General features: G+C 42.1%; 1 protein-coding gene across 3 annotated transcripts in view; it reads right to left on the bottom strand.

Moving 5' to 3' along the window:
* Positions 1-323: 323 nt before the first annotated feature.
* The window catches only part of tnrc6c1 (trinucleotide repeat containing adaptor 6C1), a 51388-nt gene continuing 35054 nt past the window's right edge, over positions 324-16657 (bottom strand). For all 3 annotated transcript variants that reach the window (XM_036148171.1, XM_036148172.1, XM_021321404.2), the window contains 10 exons: positions 16487-16570; positions 16096-16333; positions 15847-16011; positions 14753-14929; positions 14490-14639; positions 14043-14153; positions 11133-11351; positions 9357-9430; positions 9126-9265; positions 324-9034 (listed from right to left, as the gene is read on the bottom strand). In XM_036148171.1, coding sequence (XP_036004064.1) covers positions 8641-9034; positions 9126-9265; positions 9357-9430; positions 11133-11351; positions 14043-14153; positions 14490-14639; positions 14753-14929; positions 15847-16011; positions 16096-16333; positions 16487-16570 — 1752 coding nt within the window. In that variant the 3' untranslated portion in view covers positions 324-8640. The remainder of the gene's footprint in view (positions 9035-9125; positions 9266-9356; positions 9431-11132; positions 11352-14042; positions 14154-14489; positions 14640-14752; positions 14930-15846; positions 16012-16095; positions 16334-16486; positions 16571-16657) is intronic.

The following is a 16657-nucleotide window of genomic DNA, read 5'->3' as shown; positions in this document are numbered from 1 at the left end:
TCATTTTTTTTCCTCCCCTTTCCTTTTTCTACAAAGGGGAAAAAAACAACATAATACATAACATAAAAACAAAACAGATAAGTTCATGAAACCGACATTAACACAGAAGGAAGAAGGTTAAACAGAACGAGACAACACTGTTCAATCCCAGAGTTCTGAAAGTAGCACAGGAAATCTTCATTTGTGTGAAGTGTTTTTTTTTTTCTTTTTTAAAATGGAAGCATTTGTCCTTTTGCTTTCTTTTTCCAACATTCGTGTGGTTTGATTCCTCCTTTGTTTTGCTGAAGAAATAAAACTGTAAACTGTCAGTGGCCTTGCAGGAAAAAAAAAAAAAAACAATGACAGGACTTAAAATAAAAAAATAAAACAGAAAGGTAGGCACCTCTGAGGTGAGCCCTAGAAACCAAGGCTCAGTCTGATGTCTCATCCTTCACTCTCCGTTTGCTCAGATTCGAGAGAGTTAAAGTCCCTCCACCCCCAATCTATGGCCACAGGTCAGTAAAATACTTTTTTGCAGCATTTTTTTTTTTTTTTTTTTTTACATATATGCTTTTTTTCTTCTTTTTTTTAAGGTTTACAGTCTGAAAAATGGTGCAATACTCAATTATGATCCATACTTTCTTGGATTATTCCACAATGAAAGCCACTAAGGTAGATAAAACATTACATTAAAAAAATCCACACACTTATTTTAGTCCTTGAGTAAACATTTACACATGAACTGTCCCCCGGTTTCCCCCTCAGTACTTGTATCATGTTGTTCATGTAGCTGGGTGAGGGGCGAGGCCGACACTCAGTGCAACGCTAGAGGCTAGTTACAACATTACAATATAGTTTCTGACAAGAAAAAAAAAAAAAAAAAGTATACTGAAACGAAAAGAAATTCGAGGCGGAGGACGTCCTCCGCAGTAATCACGAGCTCTCATACAGGTGCATCTCAATAAAGGAGAATAGCGTCAAAAAGTTTAAAATTTCAGAACGCAATAGGAAAAAGAGAAACTAACAGATTTACTGGATACAGAGTGATTTATTTCGTTAGCGTTTATGTCCGGTCATTTTGATCAATATGACTTACAGGTAATTATCCCTTTTGTTTTTCTAACCTCCTCCCCTTCCTTCCTCTTTCATTAATATCCGTTTTAAACAGCACAGTCAACAGCTAGAATTTGCTCCTTTCTCTTTTGTCACTGTAATCTTTCAGATCAAACTAGCTTTACTGTCAAGACGAAGATCTACTGAGGATATACAAAAGCAGTGTTCAAATGTGAATAATCAATCTCCGTTCCCCTCAAATTAGGACTCTTAACTACCTTTTTTGGAAAGCTGAGTTCAAATTTGTCTAGAAATTACCTAAACAGTATCTGTCTGTGCATGACAGGAAAAAAATAAAATCAAAAATCTTCTAAAAGCAACACAACATCCCCCAATCACATTTAAAAAACAAATTAAAAAATCCAGAACAGATGAGAAACAAAGTAACTAGCTGCGTTTCCACTGACCATCAACTTGCAAAAATTGTAATTATGAAAATAAATTTGCTTATAGGTACATAGCCATGCTATACGCCTATAAAAAAAGACCAAAAACCACCTAATCGTGATAAAATAAAGTTATATACACCAAGCTTCCATCCTGATAGTGTTATGATAGTCTAAATGACGTGGCGCCATCTGCAGGCAGTACCGCAGAACTATCACAAAACCAGAAGGCGACTACTAAATGCCGACTGAGCCTGACCTCTCTGCAATGCCTCGCGGTAAAGCGGCAGCTCATTGTGATCGTTATTAATTAAATAAACCGATATGCAGCAACTCCAAGAGCCTCATGTCAGAACATCACCGAGAAAAGAAAATTCCTGTTCATAAACAGAAACAGGGACACAGCATCAAGGTAAGAACCAATCAATCGATCAATCTATTTATGTTTGTACTTAAGACTGTAGAGGCTAAGAAGAGCATTGCTATTACCATTATCACAGTATTAATAAGGACGTTTACTCACGTCAATCAACTCTGCGGTCACATCTGAACATCGGCAGCTTTAGCTTCCGCTTAAGCGAACACCAACGTTCATGCTGTATTCCCAGAGCTATTCCAGTTTTTTCCCTCTTGGACTCATATTTTTCAGTTTTTTTGTTTATTATTATTTTATTTACACTGGATCTTGGAACTTTCTTCATTGTTTCCACAATTCGGTGATAGTTAGCTTCCTTGTTTGTACCCTGTCGTACTTCCATTGTTGTAAATATACACAAAGGTTTTTATTAACTAAAAAAAATTTTGAAAATGAAAGCATTAAACACCAAAAATAACAACTAATATGCTAGGAGGACGTGAAAATCTTTCATAAATCCTTTGTATGCAACCAGAGTGAGCTATGGATGTAAAAAACTTAAATAACATGGTTATGTACCTTTAATGGGAAAAAAAACCTCACGTTTTCCAATAAAACATTTTGCCCTAGGATGAGGTGGTTTTTCACAAAACCGCAATGGAAACAATTTTTTTGCATCACACGAGTAACGTGATCCGCAACCGGATCTTACTACTGGTGATGGGGGGGCAACGCCTCTGTAAGACACCAACATCTTCTCTGGTGGCTGATGATGAGCACCAGTGCGGTGGCTGAAATCTGAATATCTCGTGTTTACCTCCGTCATCGCCATGTTTTTTTAATGACTCACCGCGTTTGATTGCATTTCTTAGCTAATGGAAACACCGCAAACGTGAAATTGTGTTTTTTCAACAACAGTAAATCGACAAAGTTTTGCACGTTTGTAATGGAAACGCAGCTACTGACATCAGTCTGGCAAGGTTTAGGATATTTGTAAGGCTTTGGGACTTGAGCGAACAGCCATGAAAGCCATATTTCACAGAAGGAGAAAAGATGAGCCAGTGGTCAACCAAGCTGAAATCCTCAAGTAAAATCTCAATTCAAGACCCTCAGCAGAGGCAGCTTTGAGTTGCTCAAGACAATGAACTGAAGCACACAAGGACCCCCTCCATGCCCCCACCAAAAAAAGGCCTCGGAGTGGCCTAGTCAAAGTCTGCACTTAAATCCAACTTAGATAATCATCAAAATGACCAGAAATACATTACTGAAATGCATCACTCTGTGTAATAAATCAGTTTCACTTTTTTTTTTAAACTTAAAGTTACTGAAATAATTCAGCTTTGACGTCCTTTTTAATGTACTGAGGAGCACCTGCACACGGTTTTTAACACCCGACAGACATTCATTCATACAGTACAAGCAGCCTTGTGCAAACACTCTGGTACGACAACATGTAAAATTTACCTTTATACTCAATCTTTGCTTTCAAAACAGTTCAAATTTTAGTAACTCTGAACAGATGCTGTCAAAAAAAAAATCTCTGAAGTGTATGAATCAGACACACAGACAAAGAAAGTGTTCACATTACATTGTTGGCGCTTCTTCTTTTGATTCAAGTATTTGTTCTCATTATTCTGTATTCCTCTGATATGTTTATGATCTCGTCTTCTGGGGAGACATAAATGGGAAGGGATGAAGCAAAGGGTGTTAAGTGGGGAAACAGGTCAAGTCTAGCCACGCACACACATCCATCATGTACTATTGGTTGTATACGGTGTATGAGCTAGCATGTGCATATTCCACCCGGTCCTTTGATTCCTTGGGTCCCTGCTCAGACTCGTGTCTGATCCGTGATTATGAAGCAGGTTTTACTCGAGCTCCAGTTGCCTTCAAAAATAATTCTTTTTTTTTGTTTTTGTTTTTGTTTAAAGATTTGGGAGAGCATCCTATTTCCGACACTTTACAGGTAGATAAGAGTGCAGATGAGGGTGTGGGAGAGGCTCTCAGTGCTGGTGCTGCGCCGAGAAATCCACATCTGAGAGTTGACCCTCTTGACCCACCGTCCCTCCCCTTCCCTCCACAACTTCAACACCAGCTCCATGATTTAAGTCCAGTGTGGAGTTAATTAATGCAGGTTTCTCAGGAACAATCTCACAAACAAACAGCACAGGCAAAAAGTGATTGTTCTTTTTTTTTGTTGAACGATGCACGTCCAAGGCGACTCTGGAAGAGGGCAAGTCCCCAAAAGTTATTTGTTTTAAGACTTGGTACCAAACTTGAGGTGCGTCTCAGCTTCTGAGCGAGCAACTTTGTTTTTTTTTTTTATTTTCTTTTTTTTGTTTTGTTTTTTTGAGTTTTTGTGAAAATCTCGATGATAAAAAGAAAATGTTTTTGGTTTCTAAAGAGATGTACCCGATGTGACCCATAAACAGTGCACAGACACATACAGGGACCTCCCTCCCCACCCCCTCCTCGTACTAGCCGCTAAAAAAACAAAAATATTCCAGCCCACTGTTCCTCAAAGACCAGCAACGTCTTTCCTGACCTTCTGCTCCTCCGGTGCCCTGATGGGTACGCCCCAGCAGCAATGACTCCTTTCGTCGAACGTAAAAGGACAATGTGAGGAAAGTGGAAGTAGATACCAGCAATGCAGTGGGCACCAGACTAGACGGAGCGGCAGCCGAACACGTAGGATCTCCAGCAGGTTATTTAGTGTCGGTCTAAGAGAGGCGGGAGTCTCTTTCAGTGTCTCCTCCACTTTCACCCGGTGAGGTTTCAGAAGAAGCTGCCTGGTAGTACAAGTTGTGAGATAAGTGGAGACTGGCAGATGTAGAGGATGGCCGCGGACAAACACCTCCGTTGTCGTTTGCATAGAAGTGGAAGGCTTGCTGTCAGTCGAGGTGGCTCCAAGTGTGACAGAGCGCTCCCAGAGTTCAAAGTGAATGAAGGCCCATCCACCCCCGGATAGGCTGACTGCACGCAGGGTCGGACTGCGCTTTTAACCATCTGCTGCGCGCGCCGGCGGACTGCTCGCTGGTTCTGCTTCGGAGGCGGCAGGAAGGGCCGAGGAGGGACGCTGAACACTGCATAAAGACCAGTTTTTAAAAGCAATGAAATCAACCCTCAAACAATCAGAAAGTAGGCATGGGCCGGTTTCCAGTATCAAGGTACACCAGTTTTGAAATAGTATAAAAAAAAGCACGTCTTTTTAATAGGATGCCAAAGGAAGTGCATCAACACAGCATTGACCCTCCCCTACCTGCTGCTGCGCACTGCCACCAGCTGGCTGAAAGCTGTCTACTACATCTCTCCGCTGCTTAGACGAAACCAAATTTCCAGTTGCGGAAATTATGGATAAACACCTCATGGAAGCTAAAGGTGTACCAACCACCAGTGTTATTAAGGCTTCATTCGTACAACCCAGTCCACTCAACAGCGAAACCTGCGACATAACTGTTGCCCGACAGGACGATCTGCGGAGCAGACCGGATTTTTGGGACCGCGCTGGCTGTGCGTGCCGACAGCGGACATAATACTCCCTTCCAAAGGGTGGCGCCAAAACGACAGTGAACAACGATGACCGGTTTTTAAGAGTCGGCCCTCTCACCCACTGCTGTTCTTCCCACATGGAAAATTAATCTCGTACAACGATACAAAAACTGGACTGGTATCCTAGTGGGAAATCAGTACTTTGTTTTTTTTAAATGTCAATTTTCTTCTTCTACTGAATAGACAGTGTATAAAACAGTGCATTATCACCCTCCCATGAGCCCTACGGGACTGTATTTCTCTGGTTCGGCACAGTATGAATCTAGTCGCGTTCACTGACAAAGAGAGGTATGTTACTGCAGTTTAACTACAGTTGAAAAGCTAAATGTGCCTGTAAGGCAGTCGACTGCAAGCTGGCTAGAGCAGATAGCCTGACTTATAACCAGTTTGTTGCACTAAGAGCAGACACACGCACAAAATGGTTCAATATTCTGCACAACAACACTTAATACTTCAAAATACAAAACAGATTAGTGAGGTCTATATCGAAATAACAAACAATGGTATCGAAAACACAATAAAGCTGCACGATATACCAAATCGCGCAATTGCTACACGCAAAACCGCAAGATGGATGGAGTTTGATCAATTTGATGGAAATGTTACTGACAGCGATTGAAGGAGAGTGACGACAGGAACATTGTGACAGTGGAAAAACAGAAAACCAAAAACAATATGGAGTTATTTCCAACCGATATCATCACAACAGCCAACAGCAGAAGTCTAAATTTTATGTTTTCTTAACATTGCGTAGCTCTAAATAATAATTAGGACTATAAAATATAATTCTGTTTTAGCAGCAGTCACACCGATTGTTGGCTTTCTGAAAGCATTTGGAACATGTTACTAATTTCTGCTCTTAGTTTCTGCTACCTTGATACTGGAAACCCATGGCATTTTTCTCCCAGGTTATGAGAGCCTCCTACCGATCCCACGCCTATGATCAGAAACTGTCGTATTTCAGCAATAAAACAAAACGCACAATAGCAATTCAGTAAATACAGCCCCAAAGAAAAGCACTCATCTAATGACTTGATCTTTGACTAAAGTGATGTTTGCAGGAGAGAAAGACAGCGGAAGCGTTGCCCGCTGAGGACAAGCTCTGGGCGTAGCATCGGTAGCCATTTCTGAGCTCCTCTGGGCGCGAAGGTGGAGGAGGAAGAGGGATCCGCAAAGGGAGGAGGCGGGCGAATGAGACGGCGGCAGGGAGGGAGGGAGAGGTGAGGGCTGCTGCAGCTCTGCTCTCTGCAGCAGGCAGGCACTCATTGGCCACACTTATCACACCGGTTGGCGGGGCCTCCAAAATAAAATAAAATAATAATAATAAAAAAAGGACGAGATGGCGAGCCTCCCTTCGGATCCGGCTGAAGCGTTCCCAGACACCAAGGCTAAGTTACAACGTTAACAGTGATGATTACTTTGATAAAAAGAAGGTGAGGATGAGGGCTTTTTTTTTGAGTTTTCTTTGCATTTCCCCTTCACTTTGCTACCGTGTTTGACATCCTCTGGTCCCACTGACTTAAGAAGGAAAAAAAAAAAAGTTCACATCCATGTCGAGTTAAAAAACAAATACAGAGAAGCCACTGAGCAGATTGCTTTAAAGTCTTTTGCAGTTTTTTTTTCTCTCTTATTTGCCAGTGTTGCTTCCTCCTTTCTTCTGTTTGTTGGCATTGAGGGTATAAGGAGCAGCGGCGCTCTTGATAAGTGCTATAACAGACCACCTATTCACAAGTCTTTGCCTAAACCGAAGCCAACATGGACAAAAAAACAAAAAAAACAAAACATGATCTCGTCTTCTGGGTGAGGGGAAAAGAAAACAAGCTCCTCTCAATTTGGTTTGTTGCCTTCTTCCCAAACATACACACATAAAATCACACACACACACACACACACACACACACACAAGTCTTATGGAGAGGTGGCTGGCTGAAGAAGTGCTTTGTATTGAAGTCCTTTGTGTCTTGGACAGAAAATGGTTGAAGACCAGCTTGCTACTCTCCTGAGTTCACACTCTCTCCAAGGGGAGATAAAGGGTAGTAGTGGCAGTTTTTTATCCTCTCTCTCTGAGGGCAGATAAAGTGTTCGCAGTTCACTCTTTCCTTACAGTCTGCTTTCAGTCGTCGGGTGCTTGGACGGTAGCGTCTGTGGCTTATATTGCACGTCGCTTGAAATGGTGAGTTTTGCAGGTGGAGTGGGCGTGCGGCGGAGGGGAAGGAACAATTTTGAGTTTTATTGTTTTTTTTCTCCCCCCATTTCTCCCAAAATGTCGCTGAGACAGTCTGAGACCAAACTGCGAAAAACGAGAAGCCCAAAGGTAGGCTGAGGTGCATCAAAGTGTTTTGTCTTTTACAGTTCCTTTGTATTAGCGGTGGTTCATAGCATCATATGTACATCCTCCCACCAGATAAGATTGACAGACACGTTTGAATAACATCGTTTCTAAGCTATGTTGCCAATGGTTCAAGAAGGGAAATCATCAAAAATAAAAAATAAAAATACTACAAAAATAAATGGCTTGAACAAGGCGCACAGAGTTGCATCATTCCCTTTGAGCGATGTGTTGAGGAGGGAGGGCGGGGGGGGGGACTCGATCCGACTGCAAAATAAAAAAAATAAAATAAAAAAATGCACTGAAGTTGTGAGCTGCAGCAGCATGTACTTTCCACTTAGGTTTCACTGGCTCAGAAATAAGGGTGTGCAAGTTCTCCGTAAGCTTCTTTACCGAGTAAAGAGTGAGCGTGGATAGCAGGGCAGGAAACAGTTTAAGGCTAATATTAGTGCTGATAGAAACAAAAAGTCGGATCCGGACCGGCTGACAGTGTGACAACCATTCTGATTGAAGGGTTTTTTTTTCTTCCGTTTTTATACTTTGGGAATGATGCCTTTCTCCATGAATCTCTGAGGTGCATTATGATTGCCTGAAAAGGCAGCGAAGGATCACACCAGTTTCAAGATGGCAGCTTGTTGCCATGTCAGTTTTGACTCAAGTTCGTTTAAAAACAGCCACTTCCTGTTTTTGTAGAATGTTTTTTTCTTCTCTTCTCTTCGATAAATGAAACACTGGGATCCAAGTTCACAGAAAAGAACTGCAACCGAAACGTCCTTTAAAAACACAAAAAGAGCAGAGGAGGCGGACAAAGCCAAGCAGCGAATATGAAGCCTTGTCCTCCCTCTTGTCACTCCTCCTTATCTTCACTTGATTATCTACACACTGATTTGCAAGGTTTTTGCTCCTCTTTGTCAGTTTTTTTCCCCCTCCTACATGGATTCTCCACTCAGCAGGTCGCCAGGCAGCAGCGTATTGATTGGTGTGGGGCTCCCCATGACCCGTCCTTCCTCTCCGCTCGGGGGTCCCCACAGGCTGGAATACTGCTGAACGCCTCCCCACAGCAACTCTCCTCCCGTCTTTGTTCCGCCTGCTCCGAGCCCGCCGCTACCGCCGCCGCCGCCGTTGTTGTTGTTGTTCCAGTGGGGCGAGTGACCAATGGGATGAGCAACTCCAGATCCGGCTCCGCCCATCCTGGTCTGATTGGTTCCCGGGGTGGCCTGCCAACTCGTCGTCCCGCCGAGCGACTGGCCCTGTGCAAAGAAGCGGTTCACCTCCTCTTCCCCGGCGAACTCGGCTAGAATGGTGGTGTTCCCCAGCACGCACCTGGGTGGAGACAGAGATAAATCAAAAGGGTTGACTGTTAAACTCCGTAAAACAAACAGACCGCGTCGCTCTGAAGCTTCGGGGGACGTACATGTGCAGGGACTTCTGAGCTTTGGCGGCTTCGTCCTTGGAGCTGTACCGAACCACAGCGTTTCCCTGCGTCAGGTTGAGGTGGAATGTGATGAGGGGTCCGTGCTGCATGCACAGTGTACGCAGGGTCGAACCGTCGATCTGGGGAATAAAAGGCGCGCCCGTGCGATCAGTCGGACAGCTGACGCCCGTACAGCATCAGACGGGAGACGTGCGTAGAGGAAAGCGTTACCTGTGGAGTCAGGTTCCTCAGAACCAGCCAGCTGCTGGTCCTGGTGGAGCTGTCCGTACTCCAGGTGGTACCTGCTGTGAGGGAGAGCGACAAGCAGCGGAAAGCAGAGGTCGATTAACGGGTAGGCGCGTACTTTCCAGGTTCTTGTGGATATAATAATAAAAAAAAAAAACACAAAGTCACAAACAGGCATAGTAAAATGTGGTCTTCCTCAAGGCTCAGTCCTAGGACCTAAATTATTTATAAAAGTTAAAATGTAAAATATTAAATGATATTTTTTGCAGTTTCCAGTATTTGAAATTATAATGTTTGCTGATGATACAAATCTATTTTTTTCCGGGAAAAATTTGGATGAAATAATAAAAACGATAGAAAAAGAGTTAGCTGAGTTGAAAACATGGTTTGATTATAATAAGTTGTCTTTAAATGAAGGGAAAACTAAATTTATGGTATTCTCTGGTAATCGGGTCCATAACGATGTAAAGTGATGTATAAATGGAGTTGAAATTGAAAGAGTTTATGAGACAAAATTTTTAGGGGTTATTATAGACAATAAACTTAGTTGGAAGCCTCACATAGAATATATTAGAAACAAAGTTGCAAAAACTATTGTAATATTGTTTAAAATAAAAGATTTAATAAATATCAAAGGCCTGCATATTATATATTCCTCTTTGGTCATGCCTTATTTGTCTTATTGTTCAGAAGTGTGGGGAAATGCAAATAAAACAATTATTGATAAGTTAGTTAAGTTGCAAAAAAAAGCTATAAGGCTTATTAATAAGGTGGGATACCGTGAACCAACTGCTAAACTTTTCATTCAAAGCAACACGTTAAAATTCAAAGACATTGTTTATATAAAAATACCGGAAATAATGTATAAAGCAGTGAACAAAAGTCTTCCTTCTGGTATTCAGAAATTATTTAAGTTAAGAGAGAATAGATACAATTTGCGAGGTTTGTTTATATTTGAATGTGCAAAAGAGAAGAGCCAGATAAAGTCTAGATGTGTTTCAGTTATTGGTGTGAAACTGTGGAATGAATTGAATCATGATTTAAAGTTATGTCCTTTCTAGGTGAATTTTAAAAGGGCTTTAAAATGTAAAATTATAAAATCCTATGTTATGTAGATTTGAATATTTACTTTATATATATATATATATATATATATATATATATATATATATATATATATATATATATATATATATATATATATATATATATATATATACTGTAAAGAACCTGGTAGGTTGTAAAGGTTGTAAGTATAAAACAGGGTAGGCAATAATAAGCTTTGCTTCAGCCTATTCCTTTTTTTGGTAAATTGTTGGTTTATTTGTTTAACGTTGTTTTTTTTTTTTTACTGTTTCCTGTGTTTAATGTTGGATAATTTACTAAAAATAAAGTGAAAGAAAAAAAAAAAGTCAACAGTGAACGGGTGGTGGCGACAGCGTAGCTAAATAGCCAGTTGACATGTTCAACCACAGCGAGTCATCCTTGAGTCTTCAACATCACCACTCCCTCTAAAGAGCCGCCCGCTCTCAACAACGTGATGCGGCTGTAAGCCACATGAGAGAACCTCTTGCTCTTCGAGTACGCCCTCACCATACGCTTCACGAGTACACAGCAACACCAGTACGTCTACGGGATTTAACCTGTAGAGAACCCACATTCTGGAACAGGATAACACTTTGGAGCCTATTTAACACCAACAACAATCAGACCTACTAGAAGCGAACTTCGCTGTTAAACTCATTTTCAGTGTGGCGCTACCTGAGGTGTAGGAGCTGCTCCATCCTTGGGCCAGGCCCAGAGAGTTTCCGCCCCAGGTGGAGGAGTGCTTTGTGTTGGTGAGGCCGGGCGGGGGGCGGGAAGGAGCTGCGGCGCTGCTCCGCGGACCCTGAGGGACCTTCCAAAGCTCGTGGGAGAGAGACGCCTGGCTGTGAGCGATGGGACCTGGAGACCAGGTTGATTTCATGTCTGACAGTTTGCCTGGAAGGAGAATAGGGAAAGGCGTGTGTTGGTTCACAAAACTAGTTGGCTGAAGGAAAGATGCTCCCAAAGGAGGGAAGACTGCTTTGACTCCTTTAAAAGTGTCCTAAGGAAACTACAACCTCTGACTAAATATACGTTCTGTGGCGCTCTACCTTCAAAAAGATCTATAACTAACAAAGATAAGAAACAGCATGAGGGGAATATATTGTTCAGGATCACCCACAAGCTTGTTATCATTTTCTATCACACTGGGAGATCAGATTAAATATATGGTTTGCTTGAGAGAAAGACAGCAAGGATAAGTATTTTACTAAAAACAGCTTGAAGTGTAAAAACAAAAGAAGGCAGTTCTATCTGTCATAACATGGGTCTCGTACTCATTTCATGGCTCCTACACACTATAAAAAACGTTACAGACTCAACTTTCCATACATCCTTGATCTCGTTTTAAATTATGAAATGCTTAAGTTTGTTATAAATTTACTTCCACAATTGGCAGGCTTTGAAGAACGAACCCGGAAAATTATAGAAACCGCAAGGAATGAAGATAGGACTGACAAAAGGAAGGACGCATAGAATAAAGAAAGGGCACAAGGGAACAAGAAAGGAAGAATGGAGAGTAGCGACAGGGTGACACAAGAAAGGAAGGAGTGACAGAGGGAAGGTCAGATGGGAGGAGGGAATGAAGGAGACAAGGGTTAAAGAAAGGAAGGGTGGTAGGACATCTGGAAGGAAAATACCTATTGAACGCAAGGATGTAGGACCCAAAGAAGGAAATAAGGGAGAGAGGGAGGGCACAAGGAAGTACACAAAGAAGAAAGGAGGTTCACGTAGGCGTAAACAACATACGGTGTAGAAAGAATTAAGGTCAAGAAAAAGAAAAAACGTACACAAGGTAGACAAAAGGAAGGAAGGTAGTAGACATAGAAGGAAACAAAGGACACAAGCAAGAACATAAAGGAAGAAATGAGAAAAGGAGCAAAGCGTGGAGAACACCAGGAAGATCTGCTGGAAGGACAAAACATTCAGACCTGCGCAGGAACCCTTTTATTTCCTGTGGTTAAATGTACTTTACATGGATCACCCACAGCTTACACTATTTGACAAAGTTGCTGCCTACTGGCAGGTTTATGGGAAGCTGCGGTGCGCAGCAAAAACTGACAGTACGCCCAGGACAAACGTTTATAATGGCTGGCACTGCATACTGGTGAGTAGCGACCAAGTCTGAACACTGATTCAGGAGAACCCCCCCCCCCCCCCCAAATGTCCCTCTGTTTCACATGTTACAGGCAACATACCAGTTTAGATCAACACTGCAAGAGAAATTTGAACTGGAGATTATGCAACAAGTTATCTGCCGTGCTTCTCCTACAAATAGTTGGAGTTTTGAGTGTTACAGTATAGAGCCTTGCAAAAGTTTAACTTTTTCACATTTGTCACTTTATAATCTGATAAACGCAAAAGTAGTGCATCATTGTGGAGAGACAAGGACAATCACTGTTTTTTAACAAGATCTAAAGGGTGGTGTGCATATGTATTCAGCCTTCCTGAGTCAATACTTTGTAGATTTGAAGATGCACCTTTTGCTGCAGCAGCAGTTGCAAGACTTTTGGGGTAGGTCTCCAGCAACTTTGCTCGTCTAGAGTCTCAAACGTTTGCCTTTCTGTCTGAAGAGAAATATATTTTCACAGCACGATGCTGCCACCACCACTATGTTAGGAAACAGGGATCTTGTGTTTAGGGTCAACATGGAGTTTGGCATATGGGCCAAAAATGTCCACTTTGATCTCATGTGAGCAGAGCACCTTATTTGACCCGCTTGTTTTCTCCAAAATGAGTTGCGACAATTGATTTTCTTCTTGCCACTCTTCCATAAGGTTGCATTTGTGAAACGCATGAATAATAGCTGATCTCTCACCAGAGTGTTGCACCGATACCGATACCAGTATGGGACGGGGCCCCGATCCAGCACTAAAATGTTGGTATCGGTACCAACAAATAGAGCACTGATACCATTTTGATGTTTGTATGTCACTTGAACGTAGCCTTCTCTCTCCCGACTACTATTATACATGTTATATAAGTTCATGAAAGTTGCACTATTTTGGTATTTGAGAGCCAAAACTCAGAGTTTAAAAGAGATTATTCAATTATTAATGTCTAATTATTAATGTCTTACTGTTGCACTACTATTATACATGTTATAATTTCACAAATGTTGCTCTATTTTGGCCTTTGAGAGCCAAAGGTTTATTCAACTATTGTCACCCATTCCAGATGGTCAATAAAAAGTTTTACTACCCGAAGTAGTATGCAGTTCTTCATATATATACACACATCAATTTCGAACAGATGGTATCGGTATCGGCCAATACTGCACAGCCAGGTATCGGGTATCGGGGACAAAAAATGGCATTGGCACAACACTAGTTGCACCTGAGCAGTGGATCTATACAGCTCCTCTGGAGCTATCGTGGGATTCTCAGCTTTGACTGTGCAAATGCAAACTGCAGGTTTTAAGTTTTCAAAAATCCCCCAAAGTGCAGGGAAGTTTGCAGCGGCAACGAGACAAAACGGGGAAAAGTTTGGCACTTTTGCAAGGCGACGTACGGGAGGGGATGATGCCTGTCTCCAGGGATTCATTCACTGCAACGTGAAAGGAAAAGGGGTTACGGATAAACCATGTACCTGCGTCGTCCACGTCCGAGGACGAAAGACTGAACGAGCTAGTGTAGGCACTGACTGGCCAATCGGTGGACGGAGGCAGAGCCTCGCTCTGAGATGAGGTGGGAGAGGAGCCTAAGCCGATGCCAGCAACACAAACCAAAAGACAAACACAAAAAGAAAAAGTAGCAAAGAGAGAAAATGGTATAAAGAAAAAAACAAAACAAAAAAAAACACAGAAAATGCTGAGCACTCAGAAAAGCGTCAACTTGTAACAAATGGATATAGCAGAAGTCAAAAGTAGGAAAATGACGAACACAAAAAGAAGAAGCAGGATTTCTGACAGCAGCTGCTGTAGGTAATGTTTTACTAAACATTCAGTGTACAAGATCCTTAAGCTTTTCAAACTTTAGTGAAACTACTTTTCCCCCTCATTTCTTATTCAAGAACCACTTTGGTCTGTAGTCTTACCTCCACTCCTGTCCCGGAGCAGGTAGCGGTTGACATCTTGGATGTTGGTGTTGATCGTAGGTCCACTGGGGACGCTGCCCGGCGTAACGTTGGGGTCGGTCTCTGGGTCGATATTCTGCAGGCCTTTCCAGGGCACACCGGGACAAAACTCTGGAAAGAAACAACATAAGAAAAAATAAAAAATCATTGTGATGACCTTTCATGTTTATTAATACTGGAAGTATTAATAAACATGGGCACCAGGAGCAGTAGGCGCTACCAACCTGGAGGCCAGTTGATATTGGTCCCATTGGCCATCTTGTCGCTGCTGTTCTTGCCCTGACCCCAGCTCTCCGGAGGAACCAAGGGGCTGGTAGGAGACTCTGAACTTGACATCAGATTGTAGGGGTGGTAAGAGTCGTCTATCTGGGGAGGTTTTCCAGGTGGGCCGAGGTTGGCACCTGAGAAACGCAGAACGGTGAAATGAAAGAAAAATCAGAGACTGAAATCTAAGAAACACAGAAGCGTCTAGTTTATCGTTTAATAGTAAGTGACCATCTTTACAGCCATTTTTCCACATAAAAATCCATAACAGGCTGGGTTTGAACTATAGTTAGAATAATAACATGAAAATACCAACATTTAGGAGAGTTTAGCTTCTTTTCTGAAAATAATGCAGAGTTGCAACCATATTTATGCCACAGGAGGATAAAAACAAAACCAGAAGCCTTAAATGAACTTGAATTTTGAGACTGGTTGGAGAGTTTCTGCTTTTAGAAAATGTCTATCTTATTTTCTACTAAATTACTTTTATATGTGAATTAGAAAGCAGATTTGAATTTATGCACTTTGTAAAATATCCCCGGGACTCCTAAAATATAGAAATGAGTATGTCTACTGTTTGTTGGGTTGTTAATCATCTTATCATTAGAAGCAGATATTTTTCTTATTTTAACAAGCTAAATGACCATAATTTTTCTGTTGCTCTTGCCATTTGATTTTCTTTCTTTGTCCAACACCCAGTGAGATATCTAGAAAAGTGTAAATAGCCTATAAATAACTGGATTAGAAATATATACATAATACATACATGGACTGCGTTAAATGACTAATTAAAAATATTCTAGCATTTTATTAAATTAAGGCCAGCAGATGTCACTGTTGGTATTCAAGTTATCTCTGCAGAATAATTCAGCTTAAACCAGCGTAGGAACTCGACTCCAGCTCAACGCGTTCATCTAGCAGAATTATCAACGTCTTTTAAGCACTTTAGAGAAACCGACGTCACAATAAACACGGCGCTTTATATACAGTATATATCAGATGTTCCTACGCTGATGATGTCATCTTTATGACGCCTCCCTATTGCTCCCCTCACCGTGCTTCCCCAGGTTGGGCTCCAGAGGAGACGAGTTTCCAGAAAGGCTTTCGATGGAGTTGGGGTGTGTCCACTGGGACAGGCGGGACTGCGGTAGAGGCGGGTCCTTAAGAGGAAGACTTCCCACGTCGATACAGTTTGGATTCATGTTTGGATTCAGTCCAGCTGATGGCACAAAAACACAACGTGAAGGCTGCAGTAAAACACCAATCCCTCCCAACATCCCAGAACACGGCTTCAGACACTAACAGAGAGCGTAGGGGCTGTAGGTGCTGGGGGATGACTGCGGCTCTTTGGTCTGCAGGTCAGAGAGGACTGTAGTCTGGGGGTGACCTGGATACGAGTCCAGGGAGGTTTTGGCCCCACCAGGGTGCAGGCCTGAGTGGGAGGGCTGCTGTTGTTGCTGCTGTTTCATGAGCAGAGCCTGGGCCAGCTGACGCTGGTGCTGTTGGATTTGCTGCTGCATGTTATTGATTGTACGTGCAACCTGGGAAAAACAACACGACAGACGCGTAGTTAGGATCTACAAAGTTAAACAGTTACAACAAACATCAGTATAGTAGAAATCTCCCGATTAAATTAGACATTTCTGTATTTGGACAAAGGGTGAGAGGAAAAAGAAGAAGAAAAGAAAACGTACTTGCTGCTCTTGTTGCCGAATGGGGCCAGAAACATTGCGCTGTGCCTGCAACATTTGCTGTTGAATTTGTAAACGCTGGTATGCCTGTGGAGTAGGTACACACAAAGAAAATCTCAGAAGATTTGACCAATTTTACCGCGTAATAACAAAAAAAAAAAAACATGATGTAGG

The sequence above is a fragment of the Fundulus heteroclitus genome, chromosome 16 (genome assembly GCF_011125445.2).
Source record: "Fundulus heteroclitus isolate FHET01 chromosome 16, MU-UCD_Fhet_4.1, whole genome shotgun sequence".
Classification (NCBI taxonomy): Eukaryota; Metazoa; Chordata; class Actinopteri; order Cyprinodontiformes; family Fundulidae; genus Fundulus; species Fundulus heteroclitus.
The sequence above is the reverse complement of the archived record's forward strand: the minus strand, read 5'-3'. Positions and strand labels throughout refer to the sequence as shown.